This window comes from Piliocolobus tephrosceles, chromosome 13 (assembly GCF_002776525.5).
Source record: "Piliocolobus tephrosceles isolate RC106 chromosome 13, ASM277652v3, whole genome shotgun sequence".
Taxonomy (NCBI): domain Eukaryota; kingdom Metazoa; phylum Chordata; class Mammalia; order Primates; family Cercopithecidae; genus Piliocolobus; species Piliocolobus tephrosceles.
Genome location: NC_045446.1, coordinates 49,342,623 through 49,359,750, shown reverse-complemented (window position 1 = coordinate 49,359,750; position 17,128 = coordinate 49,342,623). Strand labels below are relative to the sequence as shown.

Here is a 17,128-nt window from a genome sequence, read left to right as displayed (position 1 = left end):
ATGATGATTAGATGGGATAATGCTTGTAAAGTACTTAGAACCAAAGCGAATACTCAATAATGAATGGGACAGGGTTCTCTAACAGAACCAGAGAGTGGGATGTGTCTGAGACAGGGAATGTAAGCTTTGGAACAGGAAGATAGGGTCAGGAAATAGAGTTAATGTAGTGGCGATTGTATTGGACTGTTCTCACATTGCTGTAAAGAAATGCCTGATGTAATCCTATTACTTTGGGAGGTTGAGGCAGGCAGATTACCTGTGTTCATGAGTTGAAGACCAGCCTGGGCAACATGGCAACATCCTATCTCTACAAAAAAAAAAAAATTAGCCAGGCATGGTGGTGCACACCTGTAGTCCCAGCTACTTGGGAAGCTGAGGTGAGAGGATGGCTTGAGCCCAGGAGATGGAGGTTACAGTGAGCCAGGATGGCACCACTGCACTCCAGCCTGGATGAAAGAGCCAGACCTTGTCTCAAAAATAAAAATAAAAATAAATTACCTAAGACTGGGTAATTTGTAAAAAAAAAAAAAAAAAAAAAAAAAGGTTTACTTGGCTCATGGTTCTGCAGGCTATAAGAAAGCATGAAGCTGGAATCTGTTTGGCTTCTGGAGAGGCCTTAGAAAACTTACAATAATGGTGGAAAGCAAAGGTGAAGCAGACACATCGCATGGCAGGAGCAGGAGCAAGAGAGAGTGAAGGGGGAGGTTCTTCACACTTTTCAACAAGAACTCGCTCACTGTCACAAGAACAGCACCATGAAGATGGTGCTAAATCATTCATGAAGGGTCCACCCCTATGATCCAATCACCTCCCACCAGGCTCCACCTCCAACATAGGGGATTACAATTCAACGTGAGATTTTGGTGGAGACACAGATCCAAACCATATCAGGGATATTGTGTAGTATTGGAGGAATCCAGGATCCCAACACCCTGTCCTGACCTGCTCCAGAAGCCCCTCCCTACAAAGCCAAGGGCAAACCAAGCACAGAGAATATGGTCTGACCTTTATACGCTCTCTAATACTGTGGGCTTACAGCCCAACATTCGTGTAATCCCCAGGGCAAGAGAGCTGGGCTTCACCCAAGAGAGCCCTTCAGTCTATTCACCAGCAGTACAGGACTGACATCCAAAACAGTTCTATGGCTTTTATCATGCGGTCTCCTCAGCCTTAATCTTAGCCCTCCAGTCTTGCCTCTTTAGTAGTAAGGGAAAGCTGGTCCTGTCAACAAGAAGACCCATGTACCACAGAGAAGAAGCCATGTGCTTGTCTCTGGGTCTAGGCAGGAGCCCTTCTCCTAGTCTCCACACCTGTCCAGCCCTCTCAGGTCTTGCACCCTGGGCCCTGGGCCATGTCTGCCAGCAGGAGGGAGAGGCTCAAAAGAGAGCAGAAGAGGAGAGGGCTGTACCTTCTTCTGGGCTCTCTTGCCTCTTTGGCCTTGGAAAAGAAACTATGTTCAAAGAGACCACACCTTTCTTCCCTTAGATCCCTTAATTCTACAAATCAATGTCCTTGTCTGGATTCTTTCTGCTCTTTGGTAGTGGAAGTGGCATGGAGGGAAGACTGCTGAGACACTGCTAGGATGTGAGGCAGGCCTGGTCTACACCTTTGCATCGGCCTGCAGACAAGTGTTTCTCCTCCATGTGTGCTGACATCAAAAGGCCTCACCAACCTCCTTCCTACCACACAGGGGCATTTCTTCTTGAATCAGTGACATGGGAGGTCCCCTGCTATCCTGGATCAATTTCCTATCTGCCTCAATTTTCATCTCTTTGGAGGCCAAAGAAAAAATAATTTGAAAATGCCAGAGAAGGTAGTGAATACACACTTTGCTGTTCCTCTGATGGGAAGGGTTGACCTGCTCTGGTACAGTCTCCCCTTTGGGAGGAATCTCACATTAGCAGCATGTCTTGGCCACACGGATGCTCAGCCCCCCGAGTGCTGCATGTTACTTGGCTAGTGTTTCTTGACACAGTCTGTCAAGGCTTGAGTCCTTTCAGGTTCTCCTGCCCAGAGCGAACCATATTTATTTTATTTAGCAAAGGGTGCTTGATATTAACTCACTGAATGGCCATACAGGTCTTAAAAGGTACCTTTTATTTATTTACTTATTTAGAGACGGAGTCTTGTTATATTGCTCAGGCTGATCTCAAACTCCTGGCTTTAAGTGATCCTCCTGCCTCAGCCTCTGGAGTAGCTAGGATTAAAGGCATGAGCTATAGTGCCTGGCTGAATTATTTTTATTTCTTATGGTAGGGCCCCCAAGGATGTCCACATGATAATCCTCAAAACTTGTGAATAAGTTACTTTATATAGCGACAGGGATTTTCTAGATGCGATTGAGTTAAGATCTTGACATAGGAATATTATCCTTGATTATCCAGGTAAATTCAGTGTCATCACAGAAGTTCTTGTAAGAGGGAGGAAAGAGGGTCAGAGTCAGAGAATCAAAGGTGATTAAGGAAGCAAAGGTCAGAAGGATATACTCCCCCGAGCCAAAGAATGAGAGCAGCCTCCAGAAGCTGGAAAATAGAAACTAGGAAATTGATTTTCCCCTAGAGCCCCCAGAATAAATGAAGATCTCTCAACACCTTGATTTTTGCTATGTAAGACTCATTTAGAACTTCTGACCTCTGGAACTACAAGATAAAATCATGTCATTTTAAGCCACTAAGTTTGCAATTGTTTGTTATAGCAGCAATAGAAAATGAATACACCAAGGCATAGAAGGTTAGGTAACATGGCCAAGATCATAGCAAAATGTGATAGAGCCAGGATTTAGATGTAGGTTGAGCTACATGCTTAGCTATTACATTATACTGACCTCTTACCTAGGACCTCTCTCAAGGGTGATGTCCTCTGGATTCACCAAACAACTGCAGAGGGAATGGTGCCCTTTCACTTAGATGGAGTAGAACTTAACTGAACATCATCAGGCAAGACTGAATTAGCCTGGGCTGGGGAAACTGCCTGGCTCCTGCACTCTGCCCCCTGACAGCATTACTAACTTGTATCTAACCAGGTAAAACAGTTGTCCCTAAAATCCCACCCATGGACTTGACTGTGAGGATAAACATTGACCTCTTTCCCCTCTGTGTTATGGTGCACAAATGGATGTTTTACAAGGGGGACTCAAAGCAGGGCATAATTGGCATTTATTCAAATTGTGCTTAATTGAATACTTCATCTGCACCTCCAGAAAACCACATGGGGTACAGGCTCTGTAAGGAGGAAGTAATTTTCATTAACAGGATCTAAATTAGTCTAACACAAAGACCTACGTGGTGCCTGTGACATGGCTAATAATTACTGTGTAATGAACCCGTTGCCGCAGACAAAGGTTTCCTTTTGTTTTCCTAGTTTGTCCTTCCTTCCTTCCTTTTCCTCCCTTCCTCCTTCCTTCCCTCCTTCCTTCATGGATCTGCATGTCAAGTAAGTGTTTTTATTCAGAGGCCAGCCTGGTGATGGTGGGACGTCGCAGCCCCTGTGTGGTGGAAATAGAGTCCATACTTCCTGCTAACAGCCCAGAGATAGCCAAATAAACTCCAAACTGACATGGACTTGGCCATGCACCTCCTCCCTCATAAGAATGTGCAAACGATGCCTCTTGGGGAACTTTCCAACCCAGCTTTTTCCTCTAACTCCTTCCACTGAGCCCACAAACACAATCTTAAAAAGTACAAAGATAAGTAAATAAATAAGTAAAAGATCCTCTAGGTTCTAAACCTCCTTTAGTCCTATTATCTTCTTAACTGCAAATAGGAGCTTGTCACCCCCATCATAAAACACCTGCTGGTACAGAGTTGCTTTCAGGATAAAGGTTCTGGAGTGTTCTCCTGTCCTTCCTCTGGCAGCCCACTGTAGTCATGCTCATCCAACCAGGCCCCTGATGGGGTCTGAGCTGGAAGGGGTTGTCACACACACACATGCTGTAGCAGCTTAAGAATGTGGAATCCCCTTCCAACATGTGTTTACAGGGAAAGGAGAGAGATAGATATTCTACTAATATGGTAAAGTTTTTCCTTTCTGTTTAAAAGAAGACATTTTTAAATGTATTTGTTATCCAGAGTAAAATAGTGATATTTGTTATCCAGCGTAATTAAAATGTAGATAATATTCTTTCTTGGTAGACATCGCATTACTATCCAGTTTCAGAATTTTAGCTGCCTGAATTGTACTCAGTAGACTGTCAACTGCTGTCTCAGAGGAGGGGGTAGGGGCACAACCTTTGCTTATACCATCCTGCAAGCTTTGAAGAAACCTTTCAAGAGACAGAGGCTTGTATCAGTGAGAATTGTTTTTTAATTTAATTTAATTATTTATTTTAATTACCACTTGAGAGCACTGTCCATTTCTGTGAAAGTGGGTGAATTTTCTTCTTGCTATTTATGTCAGGAGCAGTGTTGTGGGTGGTATCTGAGTTAACAGTGCCATGTTTCCAATCTATTCTAGTAGCATTTTGGCACCCTTTTGCAGTTTGGGGTCTCCGGAATGAGTCCTCTGTCAGGCCATTCCTTAATCCAGTTTGTGCTTGTGAGTTCTTTTCTCCCTTGACTGTACCAGGCATTTCAGGTGAGGCTGGTTACAACCCATAAAGCTGTAACTGAGACTCACTGTCCACCTGGTGTCAATACCATTTTCCTATAGGCAGAGACTTTCAGCGATGACTGATAAGTGAGGCTTACCACAGACTTGTAACGTGCAGCTGAGTATGCACTTTCTCATCAGATTCCATATAATACCCAATGCTTGATAATGCTGCCCCTTTCTCCTGATGCCCTCTAACGTGACCTTAGCCTTCATTCATCACAGGTTGAAAGTAGGTGAGGGTTAGTATTTAGGAAAGAAGCTGAAATGGAAGAACTCAATCCAGAGTAAGAGCTAGCTATCGAGGACAAGCCAGCACAGAGGAGTTTGAGGGACCAGGGACCTGCTTGTTCTGTCTGCATTTCAGGACTGGGGACCAGAGCAGAAAGACAGCTGGGCCCCAACTTCACCCAGGGTTATGCTAGTCTTTCCAGGGTGTCCTGGGGCCCTTGGGAGCCATGCTATAGCCGTAGGCTGGTAAATGGGTATTAGTCACCGGGGAAATACATCTGGGTGGCAGGAGCCCATGATGATAGAAGAAAATGCCTTGGAAGGATAGGCCTGGTGGACAGGAAGGAGTCACAGGATAAAAGGAAGCTTTGTAGCCCCTGTCTGACCTGTCTGTAGGGAGTACCATTAGGATCAAGTGTGCTCATGTTCTCAGTTTCTAAATTATCTTTTCCAGATTGTGACCATCTTGGCAAACATGTCTGTCCTGGAACAGTGTGCCTCTGACATCATTCAGGAGAATGGTATGTCTTTGCAGCATTGTACATGTTATGTGAATTATCTGGATGTAGGGGACTGGTCTGTGTGCTTGTGTGAATGCCTGTGCGGGTATGTAAATAGGTACATGTAGCCGGGCGCAGGGATCATGCCTGTAATCCCAGCACTTTGGGAAGCAGAGGTGGGTGGATCAACTGAGGTAAGGAGTTCGAGACCAGCCTGACCAACGTGGTGAAACCCCGTCTCTACTAAAAATACAGAAATTAGCTGGGTGTGGTGGTGGGCGTCTGTAATGTTAACTACTCAGGAGGCTGAGGCAGGAGAATCGCTTGAACCTGGGAGGCAGAGGCAGAGGTTGCAGTGGACTGAGATCACGCCATTGTACTCCAGCCTGGGCGACAGAGCGAGACTCTGTCTCAAAAAAGAAAAAAAAATTAGGTACACGTGTCTCCATGCTTGCATGAGCGTATATGTGTGTGCTTGTATGTGGGCAACTGGGCCTATATATGTGAATATTTGTTTGCTTTTGTGAGGCCTAAATTCTAGTGGAAGACAGATAATGTATAAGAAGACAGCAAATGTCCAGTGATGATAATGTGACAGTGCCCTGGGGAAAATGAACAGGGAAGAAGAGTAGGATAGTATCAGGGTGGGGTGGTGATGGTTGGTATTTTAATAAGGTGGTGAGGAGAAGGCAAATATTTCATTAAGATCACCAAATAAAAAAATCTAGTCCTACCAAGGGATACATTCCAACTTTAAATTGTTCCTATCTTATTGGATTTGGCTGCAGTAGAAAGCCGAGGAAGGGGTGAGTGGTAGAGCAGGTCAGAGCAACCTGAATGTCTTGAGCCCTCACTGAGAGCGTCTCTTCTCCCACTTGCTCCCTTGTTCCATCTGGTGCTGAACATGTCACCGAGGTCCAGGTGGGGTGGGCCAGGTTTCATTGGCCTGGGAGCTGATCGAAGCCGTTTCTGCCAATGGACAAGGCAGCTGCCTTGCAGCTGGGAGCAGAGATGGTGAGGGCTTCCTGTGACTGGGAAATAAGGGAGCAATTAGCAACCGGTTGGAAACCAGAGACGCTAATGAGTCGGAGTGAGCTGGGAGCCTGGGCCCGCTGCCTCTGCTCTTGCTAAACCCCCTTCTCCCAGGCTTCCCTGCTGTCTTAACAAACATACACTTTCCCATCCCCCATTGCTCTGTTACTAATTGAAGGACATCATTTTGTGTTAATTTTATGTGATTGAGCTAATAATGAGAAACTTTGCTGAGCCAGCTGAGGCCACGAAGCTGAGCTATTGCATCTGTGCCCTGTTCTTTCGGCACTTACAGAGCCTTATGTTGAAGTGTTCAGTGGGAGTGGGTCTCCAAAGGCCTGTGAATTTGAGATTGGAATATCTGGCATCTGTAGAGGGTTTTATGGTTCACAAAGTGCTATTGACTGACTCGCTCGGTAAACAGTTATTGAGACCTAATATGTGCCTGGCATTGTGCTAGACAATGAGAACAGAGATAACTAAATCCCTGCCTTTGTCCTAGAGGGTCTCACAGTCTAGACAGAGAGCACAACTTAACAAAAGTGACATATGATAGATATATAACATCTACAATAGAATAATGCAACAGAGGGAGGTTGTCATGGTGATTGAGATTGAAAACTGGAACCATACTCTGTGGGTTTGAATCCTGGCACTGTTGTTTACTAACCATATGACCTCTCAGATTTTTCATCAGCAAAATAAAAATAATCCCTACCTCATAAGGATGTTGTGAGGATTAACATGAATCATGTTAGAAGATTGTCTGGCACAGAATGAGCACTGTGCTAAGACCCTCTGCTCTTTCAGGAAACAGTGGCAGTCTCACGGGGTTTACCTGAAGAGAGTTTAATGAAGGAGCTATTTTCCAAAGCAGGGCAGGATTTGAGGAATCAACAAAGGTGTCAGTGCAACTGGGGTCTACTGGAAGACAGGCCTCTCTGGACAGGGCAAATCATGTTGTGCAGGCTGGGCTTTGAGAGTCCATGGTCTAAATCACAGGTTGCAAACTTAGATGTCTACACAATTCAGACAGGTAATGTAAATGGATGAGGTGAATTCACCAGAGACAGGATCAATCTCTTTTAAAGAAGGAACTCATAATAGGCTTTAATAATTTGTTGTGCAGAAATGAGGGCCTAGGGTTAAAATTCAGGAGGCAGTTTCAGGAGTCAGAAATCTAGATTTTTATAGAAATCCTCCAATTAGCACACTATCAAAAATCTAAAAAATTGTAGACGCTGTGTGGAGCAACAAAATGAAGCAAAACTATATTCTTGGGTAACGTCTGGCTTAAGTTCTAAGCTGCAGGAGCCACTGGGTGCAGAAGAGGGGAGTGTGGGATGGGCAGTTGGGCAACAGCTCACACAGAAGATGAACTTTTACTACAACCTGCAGGATGGAGTTTTTTAGATGGAGCATCAAGAGGGAAAACAGCATCCCTTGTAGAAAGAAAGACTGGGTAAAGGCAAGGAGGTATGAGTGGATATGGGTGTGGTTTCTAGAACAATCAGAAGACAAATCTGATTTCAGGGGGAGGTAGGAGGCTTCTCAGCAGAGATTATTCAGGTCGAAATATCTCAGTCTAACTACTGCACACTTTTCCAGCTTGAGTTCACTCTAAAACATTTGATCTAGTCATTATCCAGCTTAGGTTTGGATCACCTCTTACCTGGGGGATTCATCACTACTGGACCTGTCTCAGCTGCAGCCAGTATCAGAAGCGAAGAGGTGATGTAGAGAAACCAGTTATCTGAGTTTCTTTCGTTTTTGTTTTCTTAATCCTAAATGTGATGCTACATCTGAATTGTAGTAGCAGCTCCCTCAACTACTAACCATGTGACACTGGGCAAGACACTTCACTTCTCTCTGGGCTTCAAAATGGAATTATAATGGTACCAAATACATGAGGCTACTGGAAGGTTTTAGGGCATTATGCATTTACTACGCATTTAGCACAGTGTTGAGTAAAAGCTCAATGATAGCACTAAAAAAATAAAGATGTCTTCAGATGTTCCTCCCAAGTATAGTGACTTGGTACATGAAGACACCCTCAGGAGTAGAAGGCATGGAGAAATAGCCCTGTCCAGCTTCTGCCCTGTGGGTGAGACCCCTGAAGTCATCCTGACAGCCCTTGCTTGCACCCTGCAGCCACCCATCCAGCTGGCCCCATGGGGAAGGCTCCATGCTGGGGGTAGGTACCAACTGTTCCTTGCTTTCTGCCTAGGGGTCCAGCTCATCATGGGCATGCTGTCTGAAAAGCCAAGGTCTGGGACCCCTGCTGAGGTGGCAGCCTGTGAGCGAGTCCAGCAGAAAGCTGCAGTGACCCTGGCTCGTCTCAGCCGAGACCCAGATGTGGCACGGGAGGCTGTGCGGCTCAGCTGTGAGTGGTGCTTGCTGGCTGTGACTGGAGTGGAATGGGGGGATTGGGGGCGGGAGCGGCTCTGATTTCATGGTGGCAACAGTGGACACAGGGCAAGGGCTGGCTGGCATAAGCCCTATCTCTGGGGGCTAGAAAATGCTGGGATGGAGGCTCAGGGGTGCAGCTCCTAGTCTAGTTTGTAACCTGGGGCTGAAGCAAGAGGGAGAAAGGACCTAGAGTGGTAAAAGTTGGCCAGAACAGTGACTCACCTGCAGACTGTTAATAAGAACCCCATTATTTCATTCACTCGTTCATTTATTCACTTGCTCAGTTATTCATATACTCATGTGTTTACTTATCTACTCATTCATTTACTCATTAATTTATCCTTTAGTTCATATATTCATTAACCCATTCATGACTTCATTATTCACTATTAACTCATCCATTAATTCACTCATTAACATGCTCATTCATTCAGTTAATGACTTATTTACCCAACAAATATTTTCAGAGCACCCACCCTATGCTAAGCTCTGTTCTGAGTGCTGGGCATGTAACACTGGATGTGACATTGTCCTGACCACAGGGGCTCACAGCCTCATGGAGGTGACAAATAAAAGGGATATTCTCACTTCAGTATCATGGGAGTGACACTCAAAGCATGTCCATGGTGCATTTGGCATGCACAAGAAGTAGCCCATGTTTATCTGGGTGAGTCAAAGAATGTTTTAACAAGGGGGCGAGTCCTCTGCTGTGGTTTGAAAAAGTAAGTAAAAGTTACTCCCATGTGAAGGCTGAGAAAGGGCTTTTCAGGAAGAAGCATGAGAAAAGGCATGGCAGTGTCACCAATCCTCCAGGTACCCAGAGGGACAGCCTGGGGCAGCAAAGGGTTCCTGCTCCTTCAAGACCTTACAGAGGATGGACACACAGACTGCATTTGCATACCTTCTACTGCTATCGTATAATGAGGGTTTTTTTTTTTTTCTTAAAGTTTAAAAGAAGTCAGTCTGCATTGCAAAGCTAAGTCATTCACTTAACTCTGCTCAGTAAAGCCCTAGGAAATATTAGTAGAGTCTATAGTTTTATGTTATTTTAGCCACAGTATATTTTCTGGCTGAAATTGGCACTTGAGCAAAAAAGACACAGCTAGGAATTTTGTCTGGTAAAGATTCAAATGTTAACCCACATCTGTGGATTTGGCTTGGATGCTTCAGCTTGGCCTGACCCTGACCAGGCTCTGCTCACCACTGAGGGAATAGAAAGTTTCCACCACAGACTCCCCAAGGTGGGTTCAGCCCCCTTCTCTGGCAGATTGGGTGTGCAAGGTAGGCCCAGAACCTCTGGGTCAGGCCCGACTGGGCCCCGTCCTGGGCTTGAGGCTCTCCCTGTGTCTCCTACAGGCATGTCCCGTCTCATCGAGCTCTGCAGATCCCCATCAGAAAGGAACAGCAGTGATGCTGTGCTCGTGGCCTGCCTGGTGAGTTCTCAGTCTTCCCCCAGGTTTTCCCCTGGCCTTCGGGATGCAGACAAGGGGGCCAGGAGAACTGGCTGTGCTGTGGCTGGCTTCAGGAAGCCGTAAAACCTCTCTGGGCTTTAGCTTTTCTCTTTAGGATTGTGATCATTGTAATATTTGTTTCACTTAATTCATAAAATCGTGATGAAAATTTTATGAGGTAATATGTGTGAAAGATGATGGCTGAGAAACTCCCTCTTCCCTCTGTTCTACCACTACAGTTTTAGGAACAGGAACCTTTGAGGTTCCTGTGGAACGCTAGTTGGTGTTGTCTATGTCATGGTGCCTGCAGAACATGGGAGCTAGGATAAGGATATCCCCTGCCTATTCCAAAGGGAATAAAGGGAGAAAAGCCTCCACTTATCCCTACAGGAAGCCCATCTGCTGGCACTCTTCCAGCATTGTGGCTCCTTCCACCTTTGTGGAACAGAACGAGAAGGAACACATCAAGACAGAGTGGACTATTCAGCAGCAACCTGGATCCTCACCTTGAACACAAGCAAGTGTATCCTAGGAAGTCCCCACCCAACTTCTTTTTGCTAGGCGTCCATCATGAAATAATCAATAGTACCAGACAGAGAATGCACACTTTGTCTATATATTCTTCCCTACTAGGGCTGTAAGGACTCCCAAAGTAGAGTAGCTTCCATTTGAAAACATTTAGGAGCAGGGAAGCCACTCTATAAACAGAACCCTTAAGTTCCAGAAGAAAGTGCTGGCTCTTGTGATCAAAGAACACAAGGGGGAAGTGATGGGTTTAAAGATCCTTCAAGCTGTCTCACAGTAAAGTCCTCTCCTCAGCCCGTTTTGAGCTGAGCTTGTCTCTTTTCTGGGAGTTTCTGATGGGCGTTTCACAGTTGTAGAAACAGTGGGGCATTGCAGTCAATCAGACCTGTCTTGGTCGTACCATTAATGAGCTGTGTGACATTTGATAAGTCATTCAGTGCTATACATTTTATTCAATAAATGTTTACGGAATGATTCTGTGTTCCATTCGCTGTTCTAGGCTATGGGGATACAGCTGCAGGTAAAAAAGACAAAAATCTCTGCCCTTCTGTGGCTTTTATTTTGGTATATTCAAGGCAATTTTAATCTTCTTGTGCCTTTGGTGGTGTGGTGAAGCTTACAGACCCCTTTTCAGAATAATCTTTTAAATGCAAAAATAAAAATAAAATATATAGAATTAAAACCAAAACCAATTATATTTAAAATTATTAAACTATTAAAATATGTGATATATTAATATATTTGCTTTTTAGTTAACACATTAAATAAGACCTAGCAGTAAGTCTAGTAAGTATTGTCATCTTGACTCGTGCAGACAATAAATGGTATTTGAAAATATTTTCAACAACTTTCATGGGCTGTGAAAGTATCTGTAATTTCTACTGGGAAATCACAAGTCACAGGGATTGCGAAGACGCCATGGTTTGTTGCTGCATTCACATTGCAATAGAAGGAAATGCTAAGTTTCAGTTACAGGTTGGTGAAAACAAAGATGTAACCTTTTCTCATTCAAATTCACAGATCCTCTTAATTCTGCCTGTTCTAGCAAGTGAAGTGAGAAGAAATTAACATGTAATGATTGGCCCCAACTACCACTGCCTGACTCTGAATAGGCCCTGAGGAAATGTTGGTAGCATTGAAAGCACTTGGGAAACTATAAAGCTCCATTCAGATATGAGGGCTTGTGATTATTACTGCTATCATTTTTATTAGTGTGAAAGAGAGCACACAGAAGAGCTTGGCTACTATCTTTAATCACTTTAAGGACTTTCAAGCCGAAAAGGGATTATATTTATTCTGTGGATGAGTTGGTGGATGCTGAAGAGAACCCCTCCCTCCCTAATCCATTCTCCATATGGCTTCTGAGTTAATTTTCCTGATGACAGTTTATAATCATGACACTTTCATGAAATCTCCATCGAACCTTTCCATGGTTCCCCATTATTTCTGGGCCACTGTCCACCTGTTCAGCCCTTCTCAGTCTGACTCCGACCCATCCCTAGGGCCTGCAGACCTCCCACTGTCTCCAGGCCCTGTCCACCTGGGTTAAGCCAGAGCACCCTGAACTGTGTGCCTTGACCCTTGCTCCCAGCAAATGTTTTCTCTACAACTCTGTTTATTAAAATTCTGCCAATCCTTCCAAGCTTAGATCTAAATCTCTCTCCTTCACAAAATTTTCCAGGAGCTCTGTGTGGTGCAAAGCCAGAGAATAAACAGCATGAACCTGAGCCTCCTGTCTTGGATTTTGTTTGACTCAGTCCAAGGCAGGTTCCATTATCTTTGTCCCAGGTGTTGTAAGGGGAGGCTCTTGGAATTCAGACACAGGCCTGCCTGATTCTAGAGGCCTGCACTTTTCAACCAGACCGTCTTGTTCCAAGCCATGCTCTTTCTCTCCCCATCTCTTATAGCACTGGTCTCCAGCATTGACTCATGGAGGAGGATTTGTATTTTTCCCCCTCTAGCCTGGAACCTTCCCAGGGCAGGGGACTTTTTCCAGCTTTTTGTATATCCATGGGACGTTGAGTTTGGTGACTATGTATTAATTGACTTGGGGACTGATAGACTTGCTTCCCCTTTTCCTAGCTCCCAGTCTTGGGGGTGTCCATGGTTTGTCCCTAGGAATGTTCCAACATTTGAGTGTGGTCTCCTGGCTGGTGAGATTCACTTGGAGTCTAGCCTGGCAGATGGAGTTAGAAACCACTATTCCTATTCTTCCCCAAGACCTTTCCAGCTTCAAAGGCTCCCTTCAGGTGGAGGGAGGAAGTTTCACTTATTGTCTCCCCTGTCTGGGAAGGTGGCAGTGCAGATCAACTCTCCCAAACAGAATGGGTTTTTCCCGAATGAAGCAGCTGTCAGTAGGTTGCCAGGCTTGTTTAATGCTTGGGTGCTTTCAGGCTCTCTGGGAATGAGATTCTAGGATGACTAGCTGTTTAACCCTCCCAGAGAAGCAGAGGCTGAGAGAAGGGTTGGCAAGGGTGCAGGGTCCTTTGAGGCTGCTGCACACTGAGGAGGGGGTGCTCTGAGCTACGGTAGGGTTCATGTCCTGCAGACTTTCTGGGGACTGTGGGGAGGTAAGGGTGTCTCTTCTCTCTCTGTTGTTCTCTGCTGTGTTTTGGTTTCTGCTTTGCTCTCTTTCTAGGGTTTGCCTTCTCTCTTAGCAGTTTCTCTTTCTCCTTTCCCTCCCTCCCCTGTTTTTATCACCATAACTCCTTTCTCTCCCTCTCTATCCCTTCCATTTTCTCTCTGCCTCCTTACCTCACCCTACCTCTCTCCTATTATCTCCCCTCCTCCTAAGGGCTCTCTCTTTTATTTTCTTTGCCACGATTTCTCTTTTTTTCTCCATCTCTTTTTTATACTTGGTCTTTTTTCTCCACCAAGTTCCTCTCTGTCTGTTTTAATATTTCCTTCTTGTTCTTTTTTCTCTGTTGTCTCTTTTTCTCTGTTTTTTGGCTATTTCCCTTTTCTGTCTTATTTGCTCTCTTGATAAGTCTATGTTCTATTTCTCTGTGTCTCCTTGTCTCCCTTCTTGCTTTATTTTTTATCCCTAATGATGCAAAAATGCACTGGTGGCCTTATTTCCTCATCTTCAGAAAATCCCTGGTTCTGTTTTCATGGTGAAGACTCAAGGGCAATGGGATTATCTTTCCCAGCTGGAGCCAAGAAGAATCAGAAAGTGCTATGAAGTTTACCCTTGTTAGCCCGTGGGGTAAACCATGCTCCATGAGAGTCAAGATATGCTAGTTAGAGACAGTTCTGGGGAGTCTACTTCACATTGCTAGAGTCACAGACCCTGCTCATTAATGCACAGAGACACACACTCCTTCTCTTTGACCCTGCCTGGACGTGACAGCGCCTGCGACTCCCAGCAACCAGCTCAAACTATCCTCTCTTTTTACTTTGTTGGCCTGATTTCTCGGCAACAGGCTACCTGCCATGTCCAGGTAATGAGCGGTACCCCTGCCTATGCTCAATATAACCTTGTATCCTGGGGTTGCAGCATCCTACCTGTGTGCGTAGGTCTGAGTGCCCTGGAGACTCCTGTGTGATGTCTGGAAGGCCACTTTCCCCCTCTGAGCCCTAGTTTCCTTATTTCCAAAATGGAGATCATGACACTTAGCTTGCAACATCATGTAGGGATTAAGGGAGATGCTATGGGGAGATCCTCAGTGTTTGCATTCCCTCCTTCTTTGCTTCTTTTGCCATTCTAGATATTCCCCCACTCTTTTTGCTTCCAGGGGTGAGAGAGGAGAGGTACCTTGTTCCCTGCTGTGTATATGCCCAGGAAGAGGGAAGAAATTAATATTTATTAAACACTTAACATGCATTGCCTCAGTTAACTGGTAAACAGGTCTAGGTAGGTGCACAGCTCACATTTAGTTTCAGGTTGCTCTATCAGCAGATCTCAGTATTAAAGCACTTCGTTTATTCATTTCTTTTCAGTCAACATTTATTGAGCCCTGTGCCAACCTCTGTGTTGTCTGCTACAGATACAGAGAAATAGAAAACAAGATCCTTACTCTCGAGGAGCTCAGAGTCTAGTGTGGGAGATAAATACCTAAAAGCTAGTTACAGTCAAGTGTGAGAAACTTGAGGTCTGCCCAGGGGCCCTGGTTGCACAGAGGAGGGAGGGATGGACTGTCTCTGCTTCAGGGTAATTGGGGAAGGCTTCATGGGGGAGGTAACAATAGGTAAGAGCAGGAAGTCACTTCAAGTCACAAGTAAGAGTATGAGCAAGGAGGAGGAGGGGGTATAGCTCAGAAGTAGAGCATTGGATTGCAGATTAAGAATATGAGCAAGGACACATGGACATAAAGCAGAAATAGCATAGTCATTGCTTATTGTGTGGGGAGCTGGGGAGTGATTTTATTCTGCCAGCACCTCTCTTTCCTGTTCATCCCCCTTGCCAGATGTTGAATTTCCCAGTAGCAGAATCCCTATCTCCTTTTACAATATGTTCTCCCTCTCTTTTCTTCTTTTTTCCATAGTGCTTTCTATAGGACCTTGCTGAATTTATGGATGAATGAATAGTGCTTGCTATTCTAAGTTTACTTTAGGGATCTGGAAACAGTAAAGACCATTACTAAGATTATTAACAGCTTTCAGATGACATCTATCTTAGTGATCAAGGTGTAAATAAAGCCAGGTGAACAAGAGATGTGTTTGCTCTGTTGACCAGGGGACCAAGATGGTCGCTAGGGTGCCAAGTGGCCAACATGATGATCAGCCCAAATTGTCTGGTAAATGCACTACTTCCTGAAATGCACATTTCAGGGTAGGTGAAGGAAATACATGTCCCTGACATGGCCCAGTCTGATATGTGTCACCTCTTCTGTCTTCTCCCCAGGCTGCTCTGCGTAGATTGGCTGGGGTCTGCCCCGAAGGCCTCCAGGACTCTGACTTTCAGCAGTTGGTCCAGCCTCGGCTTGTGGATTCCTTCTTACTCTGCAGCAACATGGAGGAGAGTTTTGTGTAGTGGGTGTGGGAGAAGAAAGACATTTGGCTGTTCTCACGCCCCCTCTGAGTACGCACCAGTGAACACACCTGAGTACACACCAGCTCTCCTCATCTTATTTATACTTAACTTATTTTTGTGTGAAATAAACGGAGGGCAAAATCTTAGAGCAACATCATCAGTCTGCGGTCCTTGGGAATCTTCTTTGTTTTTTACTTTTTGACTTCTGTAGCTTTTCAGTTGCAGACATTGAAATTCATAATGGCTAATATGACAGATTATCATGGGTGATTCCACTTCATCTTATTTTTTCTACTCTAACTATATAATCTTGCCTCATTTTTAAAAACTTCGGAATCTCGTTTTTCAACAGCCTAGCAGGGGTTTTTTTAAAAGCTATATTTGCTCTTCCCAAAAATCTAAAATGAATTCCATAATTGGGTAGAATATATTGGAAAAAAGTTTCTTTTTCTTCAATAAAGGGAATTATATATATCCCGGATTTTCTTATTAAGTTGTATTTTAAACTAAGTTCTTGCTTCCCAAGGTTTCATTCTCCAAAAACTTTTCCAACCATTAAAAGTACATATCGAATTGTCTTGTTTTCACAGGTGTATAAATAGGTTAAGCTCTGAGTGATTTAGTGAGAAACCAAAGTGACTTTCAAAAATACTTCCAAAGGCACCAGAAACCCTACTTCCTTTGGCTTCTTTTGTGGCTTTCTTTTGTGTAACCTCCTGTTTACCTCCTGGTGAATAGAATCTTCAGATGAGGCTTATTGAATGATTCCTCCTCAACACTATACTTGAGAGCAGTGGTGTGCTGAAGCCAGCTCATGGCCACTCACAAGGGACAACTGTGGGAATTTCTTTCCAACTCTGCATTCAGTGACCTTGTGTTGGTAGCCATGAGCTACCCCATGAGCCCTCATGTTGAAATTGGCCATAATGGGAGTATTTACACCACAGAAATTCGCAGATGCTATAAAGCACAGTTTTCGCTTTTTTTTTTTTCTAGAGAGCTGGTTTGCCAATATCACTGCTTGAAAATATCACAAAAATCTGGGGATCCTTCTGAAAATATTAATGCCATCATATTATGATATAATTTACACAATATAATTGTGTAAAATCATGATTATAATAATGTTTCAAGAAACATTTCTTAAATTCCCAATTACTAGTTTAAGTGAGTTAATCTAATGAACCAAGTCATGGGCAAAGCATGTAATGTGCATTATCTAATTTATTTCTCACAATAATCACATAAGTATTAATTAGTATATTCATATATGTTATTACCTGTGATCAGATTATTAAATTATTTGTCCAAGGTCACTAGCTAGTAAGTGGTGCTAGGATTTGAATCTGGCAATATCTATTACCAAAGCCTTTGTGCTGAAGTCATATGCTGTATAGAAAGATAATGTCTAGGTCCTCCCA

The 17,128-nt window shown here is 44.2% G+C and overlaps 1 protein-coding gene across 2 annotated transcripts in view; it reads left to right on the top strand.

Moving 5' to 3' along the window:
* INSC (INSC spindle orientation adaptor protein) overlaps positions 1 to 16,862 on the top strand; it is a 133,787-nt gene extending 116,925 nt beyond the window's left edge. For both annotated transcript variants that reach the window (XM_023230864.2, XM_023230865.3), the window contains exons 10-13: positions 5,273 to 5,339; positions 8,578 to 8,733; positions 10,116 to 10,192; positions 15,579 to 16,862. In XM_023230864.2, coding sequence (XP_023086632.2) covers positions 5,273 to 5,339; positions 8,578 to 8,733; positions 10,116 to 10,192; positions 15,579 to 15,707 — 429 coding nt within the window. In that variant the 3' untranslated portion in view covers positions 15,708 to 16,862. The remainder of the gene's footprint in view (positions 1 to 5,272; positions 5,340 to 8,577; positions 8,734 to 10,115; positions 10,193 to 15,578) is intronic.
* The last annotated feature ends 266 nt before the right edge of the window (positions 16,863 to 17,128 follow it).